Source organism: Porites lutea, chromosome 13, assembly GCF_958299795.1.
Source record: "Porites lutea chromosome 13, jaPorLute2.1, whole genome shotgun sequence".
Classification (NCBI taxonomy): domain Eukaryota; kingdom Metazoa; phylum Cnidaria; class Anthozoa; order Scleractinia; family Poritidae; genus Porites; species Porites lutea.
In genome coordinates, this window is record NC_133213.1 from 14,269,939 (window position 1) to 14,291,948 (window position 22,010).

A 22,010-nucleotide genomic window follows, 5' to 3' on the forward strand; every position below is an offset into this window, starting at 1 on the left:
GAATGAGATGGGGTCAGCGACTGGGATCAGGACCGCGACCTCTGGGAATTAGGAGCCTACTAATTGTCAGGTGACCCAGCAGCCTGTTTTACAGTCCTTTTCTGCTATTTTTCTAATTCTGGGACGACTTGCAGCCCATTTTTTAAGCTCTAACATGTATCCGGAGGGGAAAAGACGAGACTAATACGGCCCAAAAAATTCCAAGTGCACACGTAGACGCGTCAAACTTGGTTTTGTTTTCCCAAATAAATGTAGGTCATGTGATTATATTCTTTTGAAGAACTATTTCTTTCAAATTTCGTTTTTTCTCGTGCATTTGTCAGCATAATTTATGAAATGACAGAAGGGCAAATTCGCTTAAGAAACATTTGTCGAACAGCATATAAGCCCAAGAGGTTTATGACGGCCATCACAGCGCACGGTGTTCATCACATCACCGGGGGATAATCCGTGTCAGTAGACCCGAAAGAAAATGCAGTAAAGATACACTTAACTTGTCCTCTACCTTACCCCTTGACTGGTAACGTACGTACTTTTGCAACTACGGTATGACAGTATAGCTCTTTAAAATATTGTGTGCTTAACCCCAGCTCTGGCCGTCTGTCACGCAATTCTACGTTACGCTCTCAGCGTTGCGTGACATAGCGGACCAGAACTGGACAAAGAACTTTATTGAAAAAAAACATAGTCTAAGGACTCTCAACATTTTCAAACTATTCTTTTTATTCGCGCATATTATTTAGGGGAATTAAATACTGATGAACGGCTTTCTGTAGGGGTTGAAGGCGGAAACAGCTAAACAGAGTAATACCGTGCTTTTTGACCAACTAGATTGATGAAAGATAACAGTACCATAAGAGAATGGCTGTGGAAAATATACAAACGATCATAGACAACTTTATACAAAGGCTATATAAATACGCTAAATTTGTTCACAGTAACTTTCCACCTCGAAGCGTGCTAGAAACCAAAAAGTATCCCGTTTTTCACAAAGGTAAATCATGAGAAAAGAAAAAAACTGTCTAAACCCTTAAAGCATGAAAAAAATTATATTCTGATTTTATGATTCACGGGCTACTAGTCACTCCACTAGTAGGCTGGAAGAGAGCAATAGTACACTGCAACTTTGATCTTGGGAGCAATTTTATGAAATCTGGAGTAAAGTTAAACGGTTTGACCAAAGAGGAGGAGAAAATCATCAAGATTTCATAGAAACGCGGTCTTGCAAAATTCGTGAATCATCTGAAATATTCTTCATTTTTCGAGCGATAGTTAAAATAGCATACGAGTTGTTCCGAAACTCTGAACTATCATTCATATGCTGGCTTGTACACGTTCAAAGCCTGAATTGGTTAAACGGCCTCGGAATCTTTTCGATCGAGGCTTACTACGAGGCCGCATGGTTGTCGATAGAACGAAGAGGGTAATGGCACATTTCGTTCACACAGGCTTTTCCCCGACCCCAATTCCTTCCATACAAGCTGCTAAGAAGAATTTGCAAAGAAAGATACTCCACAAGGAAGCAACCAAATTCCAGGATAGTTACTCACGCACGCTACTAGAATCATTTTGTGTTAAAGACGCGGATTTCTAGCAAATTGGACGATAGCTCTGCGACCACACTCAATCCAAAACTAGTGAATAACTCGTCTCCCATAGCAATATTACACATTTTTAAAAAAATGTTGTTCGCATATAGACGCACAACTGCATGTGAGCTGGGCGCCATGTAATGTATTCCTCGAAAAATATTCTTGTATCCATTGTTAAGAGGCTATAGTACAAAGAGTACAAAGTGAAATCAGTTGAACTGTTCTAACAGGTCACGACCCATCATTTTTATCCATGTTGTTCGTCTCCGCGTGTTCTCACTAAACAACGCCTACTCGGCGTCCATATCTTCTGTATCTGAGCACAAATCGATCATGGTTACCGGACGCACTGCCTTTGTCGCAGTCGACTCCACGTTTTTATCCGAATGCACGGCCTCCGAGCCTTGAACCTCATCTATGCAGACAGGAGGGCTTGGGGAGGTAGGGGTAGTGGCAGAGGGTGTGGTCCCATCAACATCAATATTTTCCGACTCGGGTGAGGCAGCAGTGGGTGTCCCTCCCGCGGCCACGTTAGTAGATGACGACGCCCCAATCAAACATTGTTGACAGTTATAAGAGTCCATAGCCTCGGCTTTCTCTGGGCTTAGTCCCACACATGCTAAGTGGTACCATTTTTCACAGACGTCGCACTGCACCCAACCAACTTCGTCTCCTTGGGGTCTTGTACATTTGCCGGCCGCGCAGAGCTCGTCGTCATCATCATCGTCATCATCCTCTTCAACATCAACTATTTCTTCCTGTTTCACCTTGACCGCTTTTTCCTTTCCTTTTTCTTTATCCTTCCGCCGTCGTTTCTTTGTTATCTCCGTTTCACTTGTCGTGTTGGAAGCAGAACTGTTACTTGACAGTTTTTTTGTTGTCTTGTCTTTGTCCTTTTCGTCGTCGTCTTTCTTTTTGCGCTTTCTCTTCACCTTTTCTTTGTCGGATTTCGCCTCAAAAAGCTGCAAAAATTTGAAAATATCATTGAAGGGTTTTCAATTAAGTATGGAAGCAAATATTTAATACGAACGAAGCGCTGTGCTTGACTAAATAATCTAGCAAATTTTTATCAACCAATTAGGTTTTCTTTGATTTAATAGCTGCTGGTATAGTGATTGGTTAGTGTGTTGTAGTTTTTCGGCACCGACATTAGAGGAAAAACATAGTCTTGAGTGTCATTCGTCACATACATGCAATAATTTTTTTACAAAGCGTTCCTTACCACAACACTGCTCGAAAAATAGGATTATTCATGAAAGCGACTGGGATGAAAAAGCAAAGGCTGCGGACTACACCAATAACTTGTAGATAACCCTCTACCGACTGTTTTGGCGTTTTGTTTTCATTAAACCGAGTAATGAGCCTCTTGAGTTTCGAGGGCGCGATTAAACTGGCCGCAGAACGCACAAACTCACACTTCTTTAGCAGGTGCGATAATGTGCTGTTACTTCCGCTTAGGAATTCACATTCTAAAGAAATAAAAGACAATTATGTTATTTTTGTACCTGTGTTTCTTGTTCTTCACGGGTCTTCTGACTTAGTAACACTTTCCACAGTTGTTCAGTTTCGTCAAGTGTCACCTCCAGTAAATCACCCTCCATCATCAGTGTTTCGGCTCGTGCTCGCTTCTCCTCCGAAAAAGCCGGTCTAGCTTCGGCTGCACTTGTACTCCCTTCGTCAGTGACAGAGACATCACTTGATGCGGCGGCCTTCTCCGAGTCGTCATTCTGAAGGCCTCCTTGGGCGAGCCGCAGTAGCGCAGCTGACGCAGACAAGTTTTCAGCACTAACTCCTTGAGGCCAGCTGGTGGAAGTTCTACTAAGAAAAGTCAGCAAAGACACAACATCCTCGTCAGCAAGAAACTGCCGCGCGCGATCCTGCCAGTTCATTGCTCTTTCAGTGAGAAACTGCAGTGCTTCCCCTTCGGGGAGACGCACGGGCAGTTTTTGTAACGACACCAACAGAGACAGGATAGTCTCCAGACGCGGTCTTCTGGATCTTAAGCAAAGCGGGCAGAGATACTTCAGCTCTTTTGCTGCTTCCAACGCCGCTGAGCCTTTGCCCATGGATTTCCCACCCTGGGTTCGTGGTAGCGGCACACAGGAGCCATGATACCACTCTTTACACAGCTCACACTGCAGCATAAACCCGTCTGGTCCCCGCCGACATATACAGTACTGCCCGTCCAGGCTTTCTCCCAGTTTGCGTTTATTGTCCTCTTCCTTTTGTCGCTGTATATTAGCTTCACGCAAGTGTCGCATTGTCTCCATTTCTTTTCTCTCAGTCTCTCTAAACTCAGCGATTTGCAAGGCAGGGTCTCTGCCGATGTACTCGTCTAACGCAACAAGATCGATTATCACCTCTTTTTCCTTCTCTTTCTCCTTTTCTTTTTCCTTCTCGCGCTTCTTGCGTGGTTTTGGGCATGCCTTGTATAAACCCACGTCTGTGCGAGGAGACAAGATCTGTAAAAGAAACAAAAAAAGGAATGAATTTTCTCGCCAACTATCCTTCGACAAATATGTTTTTCCTAAAGGTTATCAAAAGATGAGTTAGAGTATGACTTGCCTCCAGCAGTGTAGCTGTCGAGTTCTTTTTGAGAAATGTCCTTGCCGCGCGGTCCCTCCAGGCGCGCGCAGCTGCCACTTGGGACTCCATCTGTGGGAGCTGTTCCAGACGTACAGGAATGGGCCTCCCTCGCATCACTAACGACTCCAGCACGTCAAGGTAAGGATAGTAATTGTCATTCTAGAAGTACACCATAAAGCAGGTTACGATGACTACAACTCGGTTAAGAACGAACACCGCACCCTTAGCTTTCGAGTACTTCTTGTATTTCTTGTGAATGAATTCAAAACTTGAAATCTCCAAATTCTCTCCAAAAAGCTTCCAAGAAGAGAGGCGTTCTAAGAGGTTTTTAAACTACTTGACTTTACAGTTGTGTCAAAAACTAAAGAACAAAACGCTGTGTTTTCTGTTGAGATATTTTCTAACGTGGTATGAATCTCAGGAGTGGACAAGCCTATCTTACCTGAACCTGATCGACCTTGTCAGACCACTCACGAGCCTTACGCAGAGCTTCTTTGAGGGCGCTTACATTTGGTAGGTACAAAGGCACACGAGATGCCTCTTGTATGATTGCCTCCACTGTAGCCATCACGTGACGCGGCCTGTTATAAAACAATACAGTAATTTACAATGAGTATATTATTGTCCACAGTAATCACCATGTTCAGAAAATGTGAGCTGTTGATGTTTACTTTTGTCCAGGAAGAGTCATTCACTCTGTAGATAGCATTTTTTCACACTTTTAGGACAACTGGGGTTTATGTAGCAGCTGCTCGGAAGAGAAGTCACCAATTTTACGTTCCCCTAACCCCAGACAATACTAAAACAATTGGAAGAATGACATGACATTGTTTCCTGCGACCAATCAGGAGAGACCTTACAAGCAGCTCCTACTCTAAAGCTTCTAAAACAAAATTACTAAAATACAGCTATATTACTTATCCCAAGTCTTCCTCTTTTCCCCCTCCAAAACTCTCTTCAATGTTTACGTCACCTAGTTTATAAATGTTTATAGGTCTGCTTGTTTTTTTCGTTAGATTCCAAACGACCTTTTCTTTCGTTTTAAAGATGCAGGGTATAAGTCACATGTATGTTTCTTACCTTGCTTGAAGGCACAGTTTTGCTTTTTCTTCCCACCGTTCACCCAGAGCCACAAGACCACGGAGCTCGCTGACTGCTTTCTCAATTGCTGTGGAAAAAGAGATGATTGGGCAAAACACGAAACTAAGATTCTGATTTTGAACTCCACAATGGCGTGAAATGTAAGGTTGCTATAATAATTTCAAAGGCTGTAGACAAACTTGAATACCTGTTTTCTGAGGAAGCGAGTTTCCAGTTTCAAGTAGTTCTTGTAGGGTATCAAACGAGACTTCTTCAGTGTTGGCAAGAGTGACATCTACCTGTTCTAACCAATTAGCCAAGCGTAGTTCCTGCAACACAGACAAAAAAATAAAATTAAGTACACTAGTAAGAAAATGGACATTATTTGAGTGTAAATGTATCATTTTACGTGGTTATCTGAGCCACGTGGAGGTGTACTGTTTGCAAGGCAATGGCAGTACCTTTACTTCTCAGTTATTTTAAAACCCCGAGTAATGGTCCGGTTGTGGAAACTCGCACTCTTCAGTCAAGTGCTCTACTGACTGAGCTAATCCTGCTGTGGTAACAGCAGAGACATTTGGGCTTTCACAAAAATACTTGTCCTTACCTGCTTGAGTTTGGGTATTTCAGGCAAATCAACATCCAAAGTGTGGCCATTGTCCAGTAGCTGCTGTAGTCTGGTCACGTCAGTTGTACCACTCTGTATCACCTTCTGAGCTTCACACTGAAAACTCTCCACATGTGTCATCAACTCCTGCAGGGACAATTCAGAACCAATCAGCCCGAGTGTTTGTGCATTGCAGAACAGATTGCAATTTGGAAGAGTTGGCTTTTGACAGGAGTGTAAACTGGCAAACTGGAATTACCCAAGCAAAAAACCCTCACAGAAAGGAGGATAACTTGCAACTTACTTTTAACAGAACTCAAAGTAAGGCTGTGAAATAAGGATCAGCGATGGGGGCATCTGTCATGTATGAACCCGTTATTAGAAAACCAAAACATTCTGAAAAAATTCTCTACTGTGTTTCCAGCAGCTTTTACTGAATGCTTTTTTCTTAGCAAATAACTGGTCACTTACTTGCACTAATTCAGCTTCTCTAACAACACAAGGCAAGTTCTGCAGTTGCTGCATAAATCCCTGCAGCTCATCAAGACTCAGACGAGTGGTTGGAACAGTATCTGAACCACCATGAGGCCTAAAACAAACACAACAAACATATAACGATAAGTTAGATGCATTTAAATGCAATTTAAAGAAGTTAACAACTAAGAGCACCTTAAGTGCCTGAGGTCAGCGGTTTTTGGCATGCTCATGCCCAGTAGCTGGCTACATTGATCATATGATGCATTGGCACCTTCAGCTTTCCTTTGTGCTGGGTTCTTTCAGCCATTTTCTTCCCCCTTCCTCCCCCTAGGCTTTGTTGTTTTTTTCTCCCCTGAAGTTTTCAGTGTGATGGGTGCCTGTTCCTTTACTTTCGTGTGGGGGCTCATGGCTGTGTTGCACTGTTGTGCTAGTCATGGGGGCATTGTTTCAATCTAGGGGCTGGCTGCCAATTGTGGAAGCCCCTGGATATTCCAGGCACCCAACCTCAACAGATACTGTCCTCATGCAGGAGAGAAGAGATGAGAGTGTGTTATGATCCTATTAATTATGGCTGCGATAGATATGACATAGATCACACCAAATTCCTCATTGCTGAAAACTAACAATGGGTTATTGCTTAGTTCCTGCAGTTCATAACTACATTGAAGGATCATAGCTCCTGGAATCTGAAAAATTTCTCCAATAGCTTCCCTGTTTAAAATTTTGATTGCATTTGGATTTCAACGACATGCAAACTTCAATATCATTGTACCTGGTTCTGTGCTTCCTGCTGACCAGTTGAAGAGCAACACTAGCACAGCGTTCAGCTTCTGCTACTGCAGCTTTGAGCTGTTGGAACAAATCACAGTCAGGGAATTGGCTCTGCTCTGCAGTGCTCACTAGATCCTTTAGCTCTGAGACATCTGTCAATCAAAAACAACAACTAATACGTCAGTAAGATATAAACAGCATTTCCAAGTTGTCCCAAGCCACTGTTTAAATCAAGGATAGTTGCAAAGCCTTTGATATGAAAATAGCTTTTTAGGATCAATTTAGGTCTCTGGGAAACTGCCCACCTACCCCTCCCCTAAGTCAACATTAACACTTACTTCTCACTTAGGGAAAAATGTTGGGTTAGGGGAGGGGTAGGTGGGCAGTTTCTCAGAAACCTAAATTGGTCCGATTTTCATTCTCATACAAATAAAAGTAAAGCATTGCTTTCAGAAGAATGGCTTTTTACTAGGCTGCAACTTGATGAGGGTTTTTGAAACTTAGAAATGGCCTATTCCTGTAAAGTTGGTCTCAAGATGCAAGGTCATTAATCAAACTGTTAAAAGTTTTCTTTTCACTGTAGGCTGTAAGCATTAATGAAAAAAAAATCTTCAATAACTCACCAACTTTAGGATCTGAAGGATCTAAGGATCTCTTGACTTCAGTGGCCCAGTTGTCAAATGAATCAGCTCTTCTCTTGAGACGTAGCAACATAGAAGGTAACTCTTGAAGAGTGTACCTGTATCTAAAATGAAATAAAAATAATACATTAATAAGAACGTTCACAGTTGTTTGCGATTTTTCCTCTTCACAATGTATGTAACATTTTGAGGTATGTTGAACATACCAACTACTTTTATTTACCTCAAACTTTTCTCGTTCGGTTCACAAGAGCACAGTTCAGGGACACAGTCCATGCATATCAGTTTACCTGGACACAAAAATAGATTTAAATATGTTAAATATATCACAAAAACTAGATACAAGAAGTGGAAAATTAACCCATAGGTGACCATGTGAGGTGGTGTCAAACTACATCTTACCAGGGCTGCATGAACACTGGACAGCTGACAAAAAGCATGTGGTTTTGCATACACGGCACTGTCGCTCATCATCGGGTAGCAGCTCAAACGCTTCACCTCGTTCAAACTCTGGAATACCCTGTCCAAGATGAAACTGGCTATTAAACTGGCAATGGAAAGTTGGCTAGTATTAGCAATCACAACCTAGTCAGTCAGAAAACCTACCCTGCACCACACTTCACACTAAGCTAAAAATGATAACTCAATGTAACCAGTGGCAATGCTGGTAAAATTAGCCCATTATCACTGACGTTTTCAGTTTTTCAGATCTGTGTTCAAATTTCTCAAAGAAAGTACAATGCATAAATGTATAATTGCAGGGTTGGGTCATTAAAGAAACTATTGACACGCAAACAGTGCTTAATTTGCCAAGCTCTCTACTTTTGTTTTGTTGCTAATCCATTTGCAAGATGATTAAAAAAAATCCTCTAATAAACCACTTAGCATTCACAGCTTACCATTTTTGCCAAGCGATGCCTTCTATTAGCTTCCTTTTCCACAATTGCAAGCATTTCATCATAGACTGCTTTGGCAAGGTCCAGATCTAAACCATCTGGATCTGCAGCCATCTTACAAACCAACTCCTCATGAGAGAAAACTGGGTTTCTAGCCATCTCTCGGTAGTGTTGAATACAGTGACGACCCATAGGCAGCTAAAAAAACATTCAAATGAATTTTTAATAATTACACGTAAATAAAAAAAGCAGGTGTAATAAGTTTTTAAATGGACAACAAGAAAATGTAAGTGTATAAATAATAATTTTGGTGCTGTGTTTGTAAGGTAATGAGACAAAACTGAGTTGATAAGACAAAATGAATTGGTGCCTGGAAATTAAAACAATATTATCAGCAAAAAGCTAGATTCTCCGTAAAGGAACAAATGTGACATTACAACCTTCCACATCACAGCTTAAGTCCACATTACACAAACCACTTCAATTAGCCTCAGTGATAGAATTCAAGAGAGCAATTCCTTTTTTTGTTACAGGGGAGCAAAGCAAGAAGCAAAGAGGGAAGTAAAGGAAACTGTTGTTAGTTTGTATAAGTAGGATAAAGTCAATTGGCCGTATGCAAGAGATTTGTTAAAGCAATTTCCTCTTTCTTTGCAGGTGTGTGTGTGTGTGTGTGTGTGGGCTGGGGGGGGGGGGGATGGGTAGGAAGAAGGGGGAGAGGCAGGTAGTCCCAGGTTTTCAATTACTTTTCCATAGGTGATTGCCGACCGATGGTGGAATAGGTGGCCGTGACCAAGAAAGGGGTTGCAAGGTCCCTTTCCTCTTGGAAGTATGGGGGTGCTCCCCTGGAAAAAAAGTGAAAGCTAGAAGCTCAGAAATAACTGTTTAAATATGGTGTTTTTTACTAACCAAAGAACAACTTTTTTTACAAACCTACCCATAAAATCTTAATAGATCAAAGAAAGAGATCCAAAAGGCAGCTGTTAGCTGCCAGTTTATTGAAGCCTCTGGTATATGTAGTCTGAGAATTGTTTTATCAAAGTTACCAGTGGTCATCACCTTAACATATCTTTACAGTGCATGCAAGTAATAAAGTATCAAGAATAAGACAACATACCCAATCAGCAGTGGCAAAATTGACAGCTTCAGCTAAATTCAGACCCTGATTAAATCCAGCATGATATGCTCGAGGAAACGTAACAATAAACTCGCCCGCATACTGATTAGTTCTGACCACAGGAACTCCCTTGGCTGTGAGTGCATTAGGATTAATAATAGTGACAAGTTGATGAAGAAGATCAGGCTGTGCTTCAAACAACTCTGGGGCGGATTCTTTCATAGAGTGCTCAAAATCTTCAGCACAGTCTCCTGGCACACCGTACCATGTCTTTGGTTCACCCCTGCAAAACACAGCAGTTACATGTGACACAACTTCTAGTTTTAGTGCCAAATTCATTGTATCATGATGGGTGTTTTGCAAACATCAAAGGAATTTCGGCTTCTTCAATCATCTTAGCGGACCTCTTAGGAAACACATTGTTTACTTGAACAAGATCAAAAAGTCATGGTTTCTGATTTGTGGTTGGTAGATTTCTATCCATTTTTTTGTTTCTGTGTTTCAAGGTTTGTTGCCAAGGATCGTCTTGTTTCGGGCAATAATCGACTAGTTTGCTTCGAAGATCTTTCTGATCTTTCTTATTCTTGTCACTTGCAAGAGTAAAGCAATGTCTGCCTCCTTCCCTCAACAAGAATTCCACTCTTCATTGTGATTTCTTTTGCTATTCTTTAGAAGTCAAAAATCATTCTCAGTTTTGTTTTTGTGTGCCAAGCTGGGCGAGTGCCTTGCATTGTGATTTCCATTAACCCCACCCCCACTCAAACCATTGACTAAACAGAAAAACCCAAAATCCCTTCAAAGTTTGTAAAAAGTGCAGTGCAATACAATGAATTTTAAGTTACCTGGGGGAATGAACCAGACACTAAAAAAACTGCTTGTGCATATTATTATGGTATCTAGTTTGCTTTGTGCCCTGGGTTTTGGGGTAGAAATAAAAAAAAATTTGCTAACCAATGCATGTAGTTAATTGAATAGCTCCAGTGATCTTCATTGTGCCAACAAAAACTGCTGAAACACATTCCCACATATATCCAAGGAACCTGCAAAAGAAAATCAAAGTTAACATAAAAAAGCTACCCCAATGACTGTTGTTGGGGCGAGGGAAAAGGAAGTATAGTTTATTTTTCGCTTAACTACCCAAGGACATGAACTGAACACAGAAATAGAGGGTCAGAGCTAATTATAACAACAAACCTTCATTCCTGATATATCAGCACTGATGTGTGACAACACTGATTTTTCCAGATTTGCAAGATTATTGAGATTCCAACCTGACTTGGCATAATACTACAAGGACAGATAAAACAGAAATAAACAAACATAAACAGGCTTATCTCTAGAAATGAAAATAACTTGGACCTTAGCTACTTCTTCAGCCATTACACAAAATTGTGTATATATTTCCATTGGAGTTCATGTTGGGCAATTGGGGCTAAATAAGAGCACTTTGTGATGTCTATCATTAAGAGGATTAAATTGAATATCGTTCGTGTGTATTTTTAGACATAACTCACTGAATGACAACAATAACATGTTTTAACATTAACACCAGCCTCCTCCATTAACAAACTGAAATTTAATCCAGAAAAGCAGAATATAAAACTGACAGAACTTGACTGCCCAATGAAAATCTGCCATTAAGAACCACTGAAGCTTCATAATTCACCTCCTCCTCACTGGTTACAGCATTATATTTGTATGGAAATCCACTTCCATGAACAGATGTGTGCAGATCAGCACCATACTCCACAGTCACATCTTCATCTGTTGATGAAACAAGTCTCCAGAACTCTTTCTCTACAACATCAGTGGGCACCTGCTCTGGTGGCAGTTTAAAGTATTCTCTTTTGAAGTTATCAGCCATTTCTCCAAATGACTGAAGTGTGTATTCTCTCTTAGCTTGTTCAAATCCAAAGGCTTCTACAGGTTTATTACACTCCTGCAGACAGACAAAAAACTACTTTCATCAAAACATGCACTATTGTAATAATTTACAACTAACTTCACACAATTCAAGGAAAGTTGAATAAAAGATTTATTGCAGGCGACGAAGGAGCCTGCCACCTTTTAGTTGGTCAGTGGCACACTTTTAACTGTCTAACGAGATTTTCCCCAAATCTGTTCACATTACATACATACATACATACACTTTATTGATGCTCCCTAAGTGGGCTTTTCAGCTCAATAGAATAAAAAAAATACAAATATATAAATTAATTGAGAATGTAAATACAATAATATTATAATTACAAAATATATATCAATAATATAATATATCAACTTAATAAAACATTTGTAAGATGACGTCTAAAATTCCTGGGGCATTTTAAGGACTTAATGTTATCATTCAAGGAGTTCCAGAGTTTGGCTCCTCTGAAAGCAAAGGAGCGCTGCCCTGTTGACAGGCGACATAAAGGTATATCCAAAGCACCAGATGATCGAGTTTGTCTATTATGGACTTGAGAACGTGATTTAAACATATCAGCAAGATAGTCTGGAACAAGCTTGTTAATACATTTGTGCATCATAGTAGCGTCATTTAGAATGAGTTTCTCTCTAATAGGAAGCCATTTCAATGATCGCAACCCATCCGAAATATGGTCATACTTTCTTAGTCCCAGAATAATTCGCCCAGCAAAGTTTTGGACTTTTTGTAACTTGTCAATATTGCTGCTGCTGGTATTACTCCAGACAGTTGAACAATATTGGAGTTTACTAAAGACAAATGAATTTATTACTAACAGAAGTGTTTTCCTATCCAGGAGGTGCTTGATTCTGTTAATTTGGTACAATTTAAAAAGGCATTTAGAGGCAATCTCAGTGATATGTTGGTTATAACTGAGGCGTGTGTCGAGAAGAACACCCAAGTCCTTAACGACAGGCACAGGTGTTATTTCCTTGTCAAAAAGTGTTATACTGAATGATGACAGTTTCTTTAAAAGTTGTGGTAATCCAACAGCTAGAACCTTAGTTTTGTCCGGATTAATCAAAAGAGAGTTTTTACAGCACCACTGACATATTCTCGTAAGATCTTCGTTTAAGGCGAGGATGGACGTGGGTAATTCGGCAGGTGAAAAGGACAAATACAATTTACAATCATCAACATAGGAGGCAGATAGACAACGTTTAGGAACAGAAAGGAGGTCGTTAACATAGATTGTAAACAAAACCGGACCTAAAATAGAGCCTTGCGGAACTCCGAACTCAAGTGGGAGTACTTTAGAAACTGCGTCACCAATTCGAACGCACTGTTGTCGGTTAGAAAGGTAACTCTGAAACCAATCCAACGCACCCTGGGAAAAATCGAGATTTTGTAGCTTGGATAACAAGATGTCGTGTCGAATACTATCAAATGCTTTAGACATATCTAATAAGACCATGATGGAAACTTTCTTGTTATCCATAGCCTGGAGCAACTGATCTGTAACGTACAACAGAGCTGTTTCTGTCGAGTGAAGCTTTCTATTTCCGCTCTGATGTGCTGCCAGTTTATTATTTCTAATTAGATGCTCCATAAGTTGTCCATGTACCAACCTTTCAGTGACTTTTGAGACTATTGGTAATAATGAGATGGGGCGATAGTTGTTAGGGACATCTGGATTACCGCATTTGAGAATAGGTGTAACCTCTGCTGTTTTCCATGCACGTGCAAATGTGTTGGTAACAAAGGAGTTATTCACAATGTGGGTAATTGTTGTTAGCGTACTGGGTAAACTGTCTTTAATTCTTGGAATTCCGATGTTATACCAACTAATATGCATGGTATGTGGCCGCGAAGGCCCTGGTGTTGAGTTTACAGTCCGTCTGATGCTAAGGCTGATGTCACAGTAAACATGTGAATGCATATGCACGTGATGCAACAATCATTATTACAACTGACTCACTAGCAGACTTAATTCAGGTTAAAAAGTACTGTACTAAATGGGAGACTTCGTGCATGACTGGATACACGCATTACTTGTGTCACGCATTACTGTTTCAAAGTATCTTTGCCGGCAAATACAACCGTCTCTCCTCACTCCTTACCATTTGCAGGCTAATTGTATCTAAGCAACTGTGAATAAAATCACTGAATTACATATGAGTCTTGTTTACTGTGTTGTTCAATCCAGTTTTCATGATCCACAGTGATTTCCTTTATTGACACTATAACTCTTATAAAAGGGCATTCACATTCATATGAAAGCAGTTTCGCCCGCATTTCATAGCCAACGGCTACTGCTAGTTTTAATCTATCAACTCAAGATTTAAGGACACAGGCTTGAAGGTTCTAACTCATGGATCAATAAATAAAATTTCTTCAGAGGGAAAGTCAAATGTTGACTATTTCTTTCTTGAGTTCCAAAGTAGTGTAAATATGCTGGGAGTTTTTATTAGTATGAACAGCCTCTACAAAATTATTACAAAATAAAACCACCACTCAACTTCAGAAGTGCCTTAATGCAAATACATGAAGAGTAAAACACAAATTTGACAAAGATAACATTTATGCAAGTGCATGCAAGTGAACTTAAGAAAACACAAGAACTAGGCAGTGGTAAGAAACTAATGTTCAAATAAATGTAATACTAATAAGCTTATTGCTAACCTCAGCAACACATCTTGGACACCTCCAGTCTCCCCGAGGGACAGAAGCTAATGGCGGAATCAAACAGTAAGTATGATAGCTGTCATCACAGCCATCACAAAGTAACATGCTTTCCTCAGAATCACCTTTGCTGCATACTTGACATAAATATTCATCCTGTTGGGTAAAATGAACAAGATATTAAAGCAGAGATACAAAGTTTGAGACACGCTGTATGAGGACAACATTTCTGCTCTACCCTGGACAGGGTACTGTGGGGGTAATTTTCCAATTTTTTTTCTTGCAAGTTATTGACAGAAATAGATCAAAGAGTTTGCATTTCTTTACTTTAAAATCATGACAAAAGCAAATGCAATAAGACAACCAACTTTTACCCAACCACAAATAAACAATAATTACAAGGGGGAATGAGTCTCAAAGTAATGTTAACCATCAAGGTTAACACTTTTAACTATAAGCTGACTATAAGCAGCCCTCCAAGTCTGAACCACCAGTGACTTTTGAAATAAGAAAATAATGATGAGAGAGGCATGGGTGGTTTTTTTGGATGAACAGATTTTGTATGGCTACCCTTTGTAGGAATAATGACATTCACATTTACCAGGACAATTTTTGGGTAATAATTCTTTCTGCTGGCCATTCTCACTGGTCTTCTTCTACTCATCTCGCACTGTTCCTTCTGTAGTACACTTTCAAATTTAAGCTTGAGAGCTTGCTTAAGTCTTTTTTGTTTAGAGGGAGAAGGTGAAGTCTTGTCTGGTGTCTTAGCTTTTGGTTTGACATCCTCACTGAATTCCATTTTGACTGGGCTATCTTCAAGTTCTGCTCGTAAATAATAATTGTGTAGTAAATTAAACGTAGTGCAATGCATACTGAAAGAGTAAGTGAACAAACAAATACTGCAAATAAATAAAGACGGTAAATGTTTTTCACCAGGATCCCAAAGCATACTTATTAAGTGAAAACAGCTGCAGGGTTTCTGATAATACTGAATGGCGTGATTTTGCACAATTACCTCAGTTCTCATGCATTATATAACTAACTAAGAAATCTCACAAAAAGACCTTGGCTTCTATTTTGTAACTTCATCCTTGAGTTGATCACAAGAATGCTCCGAAGGTAAAAATTGATTAATCTGGACAATCTTGCTCCCTTTTACTTACACATTTTATAGCCATTATAAGTGCTTATCTATCGTGATTTCCTTGTTCCTGATTGCTTAGTGCACTGTGAACCATCAAGGAAACTTCACCAAAATTCAACAATAGCCAAACTCAAACTGGTGGTCAAACTTCCCTAATCTGGACTATTCATGTTTGGTGACTGAGAATGTCTGACCAAAAAACAAGGACCTTACAAAACACTTTCATAACAATAACACTGCTGATGCTGGTAGTAAGTGACTATTTTCATATCTTACCTTGCTTTATGTTAAATTCCTTTTTAGGCTGCAAAGTGCCCTTAGTCAACCCAGCCATTTTAGGACCAGGAGCAAGGAACTGTAACTTCTTCAGTTCTGGGTTGTTTTCAAAGTCTATTGAATTAAGCTGAAGAAACACACAAGAATGAATAAGACTTTGTCCAGATCAAATTGAAACTTGGAAATGTTGGCTTTTGATGAAAGGGGAAAACCAAAGTACCTGGAGAAAACCTCTTGGAACAGAAAAAAGAGCCTACAATGAACTCAACCCTGATATGGTGGCCGCGCTGGGACTCAACCCTAAGACACACTGGTGGGGGGAAAGTGATCCCACCAGCGCACCATCCCAGCTCTCACTCAATCCATATAGAACTTGTAGGACTTAAAGCTTTACTTCTCACTAGCAAGCTTAATAGGCATTGCTTGATTTTCACTTAGAGGCTTAACATAAGGAAAATCACATGAAGGTGGAACATCCAATATCATTTTGTGGTGTATTTTACAAAAAGTATTTGTGGTGTATTTTTTAAAAAAATAAGCCTTTTTACCTCCTCGGCAGTAGCTTTTTTTGACCTCCGTGACATCTGGTAATTGGTGTTTGGTGCATTTGAAATGAAGTCCCTATCTTTTTCCTCTTTCTTTGTATCTTCATTCTGATAAGACAATATGAAATATTAACCTCTGACTGGGTTTAGATTCTGAAACAACAGAGCAGGATGCAGAGAAGACTACTACGTTTTTAGACCTTCAAGAATTTATAAAGAAAACTGTATTTAATAAATCATTTCCTTTATGGCTACTGACTGCATCTTCATCAAATTCTCAACACTTCTCCTTTTCCCTCCAAAAATAAAGTACCAAAGTGTGACGTCATAAAAATGAAATTTCTGAAATTATGGGATTTGTCAGGATATTCTGAAAGAACAATGTCCAAGAGGCCTACTTGCCAAAAATGAGCATTTCAGGGTGAATTGTCTCTGAGATCGTAGCCCAGTTATGCTTAGAAAACTCCATACAAACCCTTCTAAATTTTTTTGGGGTCGACCCCCCCCCCAAAAAAAAAAAAAAATTAGAAGGGTTAGGGTTGGACATTATTCTTTCAGAATATCCTGACAAATCCCATAATTTCAGAAATTTCATTTTCATGACATCATCACTATAGTACTCTATAAAAGCTACTTGTAGCTACATGTATAATTCAATGACAATGAGACACATTTTTTATGATAAGCATTTCCATAACCAAAAAATAATCCCTCAAGCTTTACTTGGACTTGTACGTCTGCAATAATTCTCACTGTTTCAATCAAACATTAAATTACTGAGAATTTCAAATGCACCAACTTCTTGGAAGGACTACAAATTTCTTGTGACTTTTCCACCACAGATGATGGAGTCATTTTGAAAACAAGGGGTCACTCCATACCACTATATATGATGTATACATTGCACATTGTCACAGAAAGGATTATACACGAGTCCTTACAGTTCCAAACAACTTTTCATTCTAATCATTTTAAAATGTTTGTTATATCTTAGACAAGTTGTTAATTAAAAGATTTTACTTTGATACCACATCAAAGGCCAAAGATTTACTGATAAACTGTGTCTGTAATTTTAGTTTTATTCATGCACAAAAGTAGTTACATTTTTTATTCATATATGTACATGTAGTCTTGTGTAAATAAATGATTGGAAGTTGTGGGTGTTTCTTGGCATTGCCGAAACAACTGTTGGTTTGCAAGTTGTTGAATACGTCTTTGCTGAAATGAAATTAATCGAGAGTGCAAAATGTATTTTAGAAATATTGTCTTAAAAAACAAAGAAAATGTATCAGGGATAATAAAAAAAGGTGTGTGTAAAGATGTGAACAGTGATTTTTAAGCGGTAAACAGTCACTAATATTATAAATACTATGAATTTCTAAAGGCCACTAAAAGGAAAATAGGAAATTCCAGGGGGGTTATATAAGACCCTTCCTGGACGGAAATTCCAAGGAGATGGGGGGTGGGGTCTAATCTGAAAAACCATCCGTGGGCAGGAGTATAGACATTTTCTGGAATGACACAATTCTCGTCATCAGACTTGGACGAACAATACGGAGAATAAGTTGTAAATAATCAGAGAAATTAGACAAAATTTCTCTAATTTCTCTGATTTAATGTTGTTTACTAACCCCTGGCTGGGGATCACCAGTGAAGGCTCCTGCTTGGAAGATGTCATAAGGGTACAGATACTTCTCATAGTTCATCCGTAATAAAGATGGAGCAGATTTGCCAACTTGATAACCCATCTGTAAAGGAAATTAGAAAAAAAAAACATGTTAAGAGGATTGGATATGCTATGCTGTATGTAGATTCCATTCTTAGGTTAAACCAGTATTTTCCTTGCCATGAAACAAAAGAAAATCTGAACTAAACTAGGATAAATACTGGCTTAACAAAATACTGACTAAAACTGAAGAACTCTATTAGAAATACAGATGTTCAGAGAATTTGATTCCCACCTAGAAAAATCAGGCTTTCTTTAGGTACCCAAACCTGGCCTCACCTTGTTGTACAATGTTGATGATAAGATACATATTTCCTTTGGGACTAAAAACTAGAGATCTGAGCTACAACTTCACTTTTAAGACTTAACTAATTAACATTATAAGCAGCAGATTACAACATCAACCATAAGGATGTCATGGACTCATCGTGCAACAGGCTAGATAACATGCCTTTTGACAATTTCAGAAAGGAGGAGCTTATGAAATGGTTGACAATTTTGTTCATGGTTTTACCATTAGGAGAACCTTTAAAGTGGCTTGTCAAGTTGGGCATTTTTTTTCAGGAAGATTACCTCAACTTTAAGGATTGTTAACTGTTTATCCAAAAATGCTATACAGCTGTAGTTGCTTTCAGTTTATAACCAAGAAGCTACTGTTATTTAGTACACTAAGTCTTGTTTTGTATTCCCAACTTACAAGGCTGTTGCTACTTATTTTAACATTGCCAGCATAGACCATGGCAGAACAGAATAATTTGAGACGACTCTCTTCTTTATGTGTGTTATGACGCAGCTTGCATAGGCCAAAAAGATAGAAGACACAATGGTAAATATACCTTCCGAGCAACAATGGACCATTTCTTCTTCCTTGTTATATACTCAAAACCTCCTTCCTGATTCACAGTCTGACAAAAAATGGCCAAAAATTAATAAATAGAGAAGATTTGGTATAGTAGGTTAGACCAGTACCCTTACTGTGTATTAGACAAGAGAACTTTTTGTACTAGTGTGAAATCCAATGTACCGCTAAGTATCCTAGATTTTAGAACAGAAAACAATTCGCACTCTGTAATAGTTCCTGTCGCATGCAGGCTATGTATATTTTACTCCTCCAAATGGACCTTGCCTTCAGCAATGTCTATTTGTGTTTACTCATTCAATGATGATAGTTTACAGATGTCTGCTGAAAAAAACAGTTGAAAACAGATCCAAGGGAAAAAGTTTTGCATCCCTTCAATAAAATGACTTTGTGGCTTAAGTGGTAACAAGACTATAACATAGTGTTAAGTGAAGGAGGCAAGTAAAAATATTACTAATATTTTGGTTACAACAGGCAAATAAAAGCTGCCACTTCAAGACAAAAGGCAAGTGGCAGCCCACATTTGCAGGGGACAACCACAGAGATTGTCATTTGCATCAAAAACATAATTCTTTTGATAGCTTGAAGCAACAAATACAGTACTAAAAATATGTTGCAAAAGCATGTTTCAACCCTACTTTATCCATAATAAAATAATATAACTCTTCCGTTTTCAATCGTAGACTTTAGATAAATATGTCTAAGTAAGTGGTCTACAAATCTTTTAGATCCAGCAAAAATATGTACAAGGTTCTTAGATCTTTATGGGTACATTTGTTGGTTGTATTTGAAAATAAGAATACACAGAAAAGACGCTTCCACAAGGACTAAAGGCTTGTGGGCCACACACAACAATCTAAGTCTTGTATTTTAACCAGGGATAGAGATCTGTGCACGAACAAGCTATTTCTAGAGAATATTTCAAGTATTCACACACCCACATTTGGCCCATCAGCACACCATAAGATGTAGATGGCATACAAGAATTAACTAAAGGTTTAATATGATTCTGTTTACACCTTGTACAAGGAACTATTTAAAGATCACAAGTGCCTGCTTACATTTCCTATTTTGCTCCTAAATTCAAACAGCTGTTTGCCTTGAAGTGAAAGGGCACTGGAAAACGCCATTTTAGGTAACATTTTACATAAGAAATACTGGAAGTTCACTTTCAATTCTCAAAACACACCCTCTATAAAACAAGGGTAAGCACAAAGCTTCATTCTTCCGAAGGAAACAAAGAAATGTTGCCATGAATACTGTTAAAGAGGAATATTTCGCTGTGAAAGATGCACACCAAAATGGATACTAGCAATAAGAGTTCTTTATCCAATCATTTGCCTGGTAATGGAAGGTAACTCCTTCCTGGAACGAAGGGAGTGGTGCTTAACAAATGTACGGACGTAATTGAAAGTCCACGTTGCATTCAGTAACAGAGACTTTTCAATTTTCATGAAGAAATGTCCCTGGTTTCTCTTACCTTATAAAGACGAAATAAGTCCAATGATTTTCTTTCAACTGTTGGAATCTTAAAGGATGTTCCCTGAAAAATGAGCCATCCAACGACGAAACCAGTTAGAGTGAGGAGAATTTTTTTTCAGAATAACAAATGCGAAGTAAACATGACGAAACCAATATGGCTGCCATCGAGTTAAGGTTTCAACATAGTGAACATTTACCCAACAGGGAAGACGTTTAGACAAACAATATTTACCTGAAGTTCCCAGAATTTGGCAAGGCTGTCTAAAAAGTTTAGTTTCACCCTCGTTCTTGCCTGGATAAAAAAGGAAGAGCTGTTAACGAGGAGCAGTTGAAGCAAAAAGAGAATTTTAATGGGAGGGACACATGTTGGCTACAATCACTATACATAGTTTACAGGCAAAACTTAGAACTTTCTTGACAAATAAAACAGCGTTTAACTTTTTTAGACGTAAGAGTATGAATCAGAGATCTATGCGAGCCACTTTTTGTGCTCTTCGGAGCAAATTTCGGTTTGTTATTACATGTGATACTCAACGGATTTCTTGAAAAAAGACGAACAATTTTATATTACCTCTAGCTCATTCAGACGCTGTATCCTTGGTGTGAATCTAAAACTTTCCACGTCTACTGAAAACGGGGGCTGCCAATCCTAGGATTACACGTAAGAGTTAGTACCCCTTTGATGGCTAAATGGATGCCATCACATCAGAAAATAAAGACTTTTCTACGCGAAAAAAAAAGATTTCTAACCGGGGGAGGTCGAATCTTGCAAATGCCAGTTTTCTCGGCATAAGGCCTTATCTTTGCAATATATGCCAGAGGGTCCTGGAATTCCTCTTCAGTAGGTTCAAAGACTGGGGCCTCTGGAGGTGGGATAAAAACGAACTCTTCAACGTCGTCCTCCATGACTGCTGTTTAGTCAGGACAAGACCAGCCATTTCAAAACAAAGGACTTGCATTTCGCCGAGACCAACGCCATTTTTAAAATCGACTAATCATCTCATATGACTGACGGCTCCACTCGCTTTTTGTTTGGATGAGCACGTGACGGTCAGTCTAGTGTGTGATTGGCTGTGAGCTTTCCAATCATGACGTCAAGTTGCCACTGAAATGAGGAGACAAGTGCTTGAAAATTGCTGAAAAAAATCAACTCCACACGGGGAAGTAAATAGAGATTTGACCCACGATTTAAAAGTTGCAGTCACGATTCGTTTCACGCAGTCAACAAATTTTACTCATCTGATACAGTTTAACTCGTGCGTGATTGGAGCACGTGAAGCGAAAGTTGATTTCCGATTAGTCCGTGACAGCCACCAGCAACATTTCCTGTCCATATTGCGTGAATAATTTTCAGCTGATTTATAAATATATACAGCAATCACGATTTCTTAATACAAAAAGCTCGATTTCAAGAATGGCTATAGTTGGTTATTTCGGGCCATCGCAAACAGATTTTTACCATTATTGTAGTTTAGTTATTTCTTGACGTAATAAGAATAAAATGCAGAAACTTATTCATTATTAAATTATATTCACTTTATACTTTTAAAGGCCGGCATCATTTTTTCACTCTTGCAACAGAAAGAGTTTCAGCCCTCAAATTGGACGGTGCAAAAAAGCAACTTT

At 39.1% G+C, this 22,010-nt stretch overlaps 1 protein-coding gene across 2 annotated transcripts; it reads right to left on the reverse strand.

The window, feature by feature from the left end:
• Positions 1 to 705: 705 nt before the first annotated feature.
• LOC140923229 (lysine-specific demethylase 5A-like) lies at positions 706 to 21,371 on the reverse strand. Of its 2 annotated transcripts, none has more exons than XM_073373315.1 (27): positions 21,135 to 21,371; positions 20,956 to 21,033; positions 20,617 to 20,676; positions 20,383 to 20,445; positions 18,880 to 18,948; positions 17,949 to 18,065; positions 16,321 to 16,425; positions 15,773 to 15,899; positions 14,954 to 15,174; positions 14,353 to 14,508; positions 11,431 to 11,703; positions 10,959 to 11,051; positions 10,716 to 10,804; positions 9,765 to 10,047; positions 8,654 to 8,848; positions 8,157 to 8,274; positions 7,978 to 8,044; positions 7,737 to 7,858; positions 7,115 to 7,265; positions 6,337 to 6,454; positions 5,866 to 6,012; positions 5,467 to 5,587; positions 5,259 to 5,346; positions 4,621 to 4,759; positions 4,158 to 4,337; positions 3,098 to 4,054; positions 706 to 2,554 (listed from the first exon to the last, which is right to left on the reverse strand). In XM_073373315.1, exons 1-27 carry the CDS (start codon positions 21,288 to 21,290, stop codon positions 1,883 to 1,885), a joined length of 4,965 nt encoding a protein of 1,654 aa, XP_073229416.1. In that variant the 5' UTR covers positions 21,291 to 21,371; the 3' UTR covers positions 706 to 1,882. The 2 variants fall into 2 exon arrangements, with proteins under 2 accessions (XP_073229416.1, XP_073229415.1); XM_073373314.1 differs by having other exon boundaries at positions 14,954 to 15,177.
• Between the last annotated feature and the right edge of the window lie 639 nt (positions 21,372 to 22,010).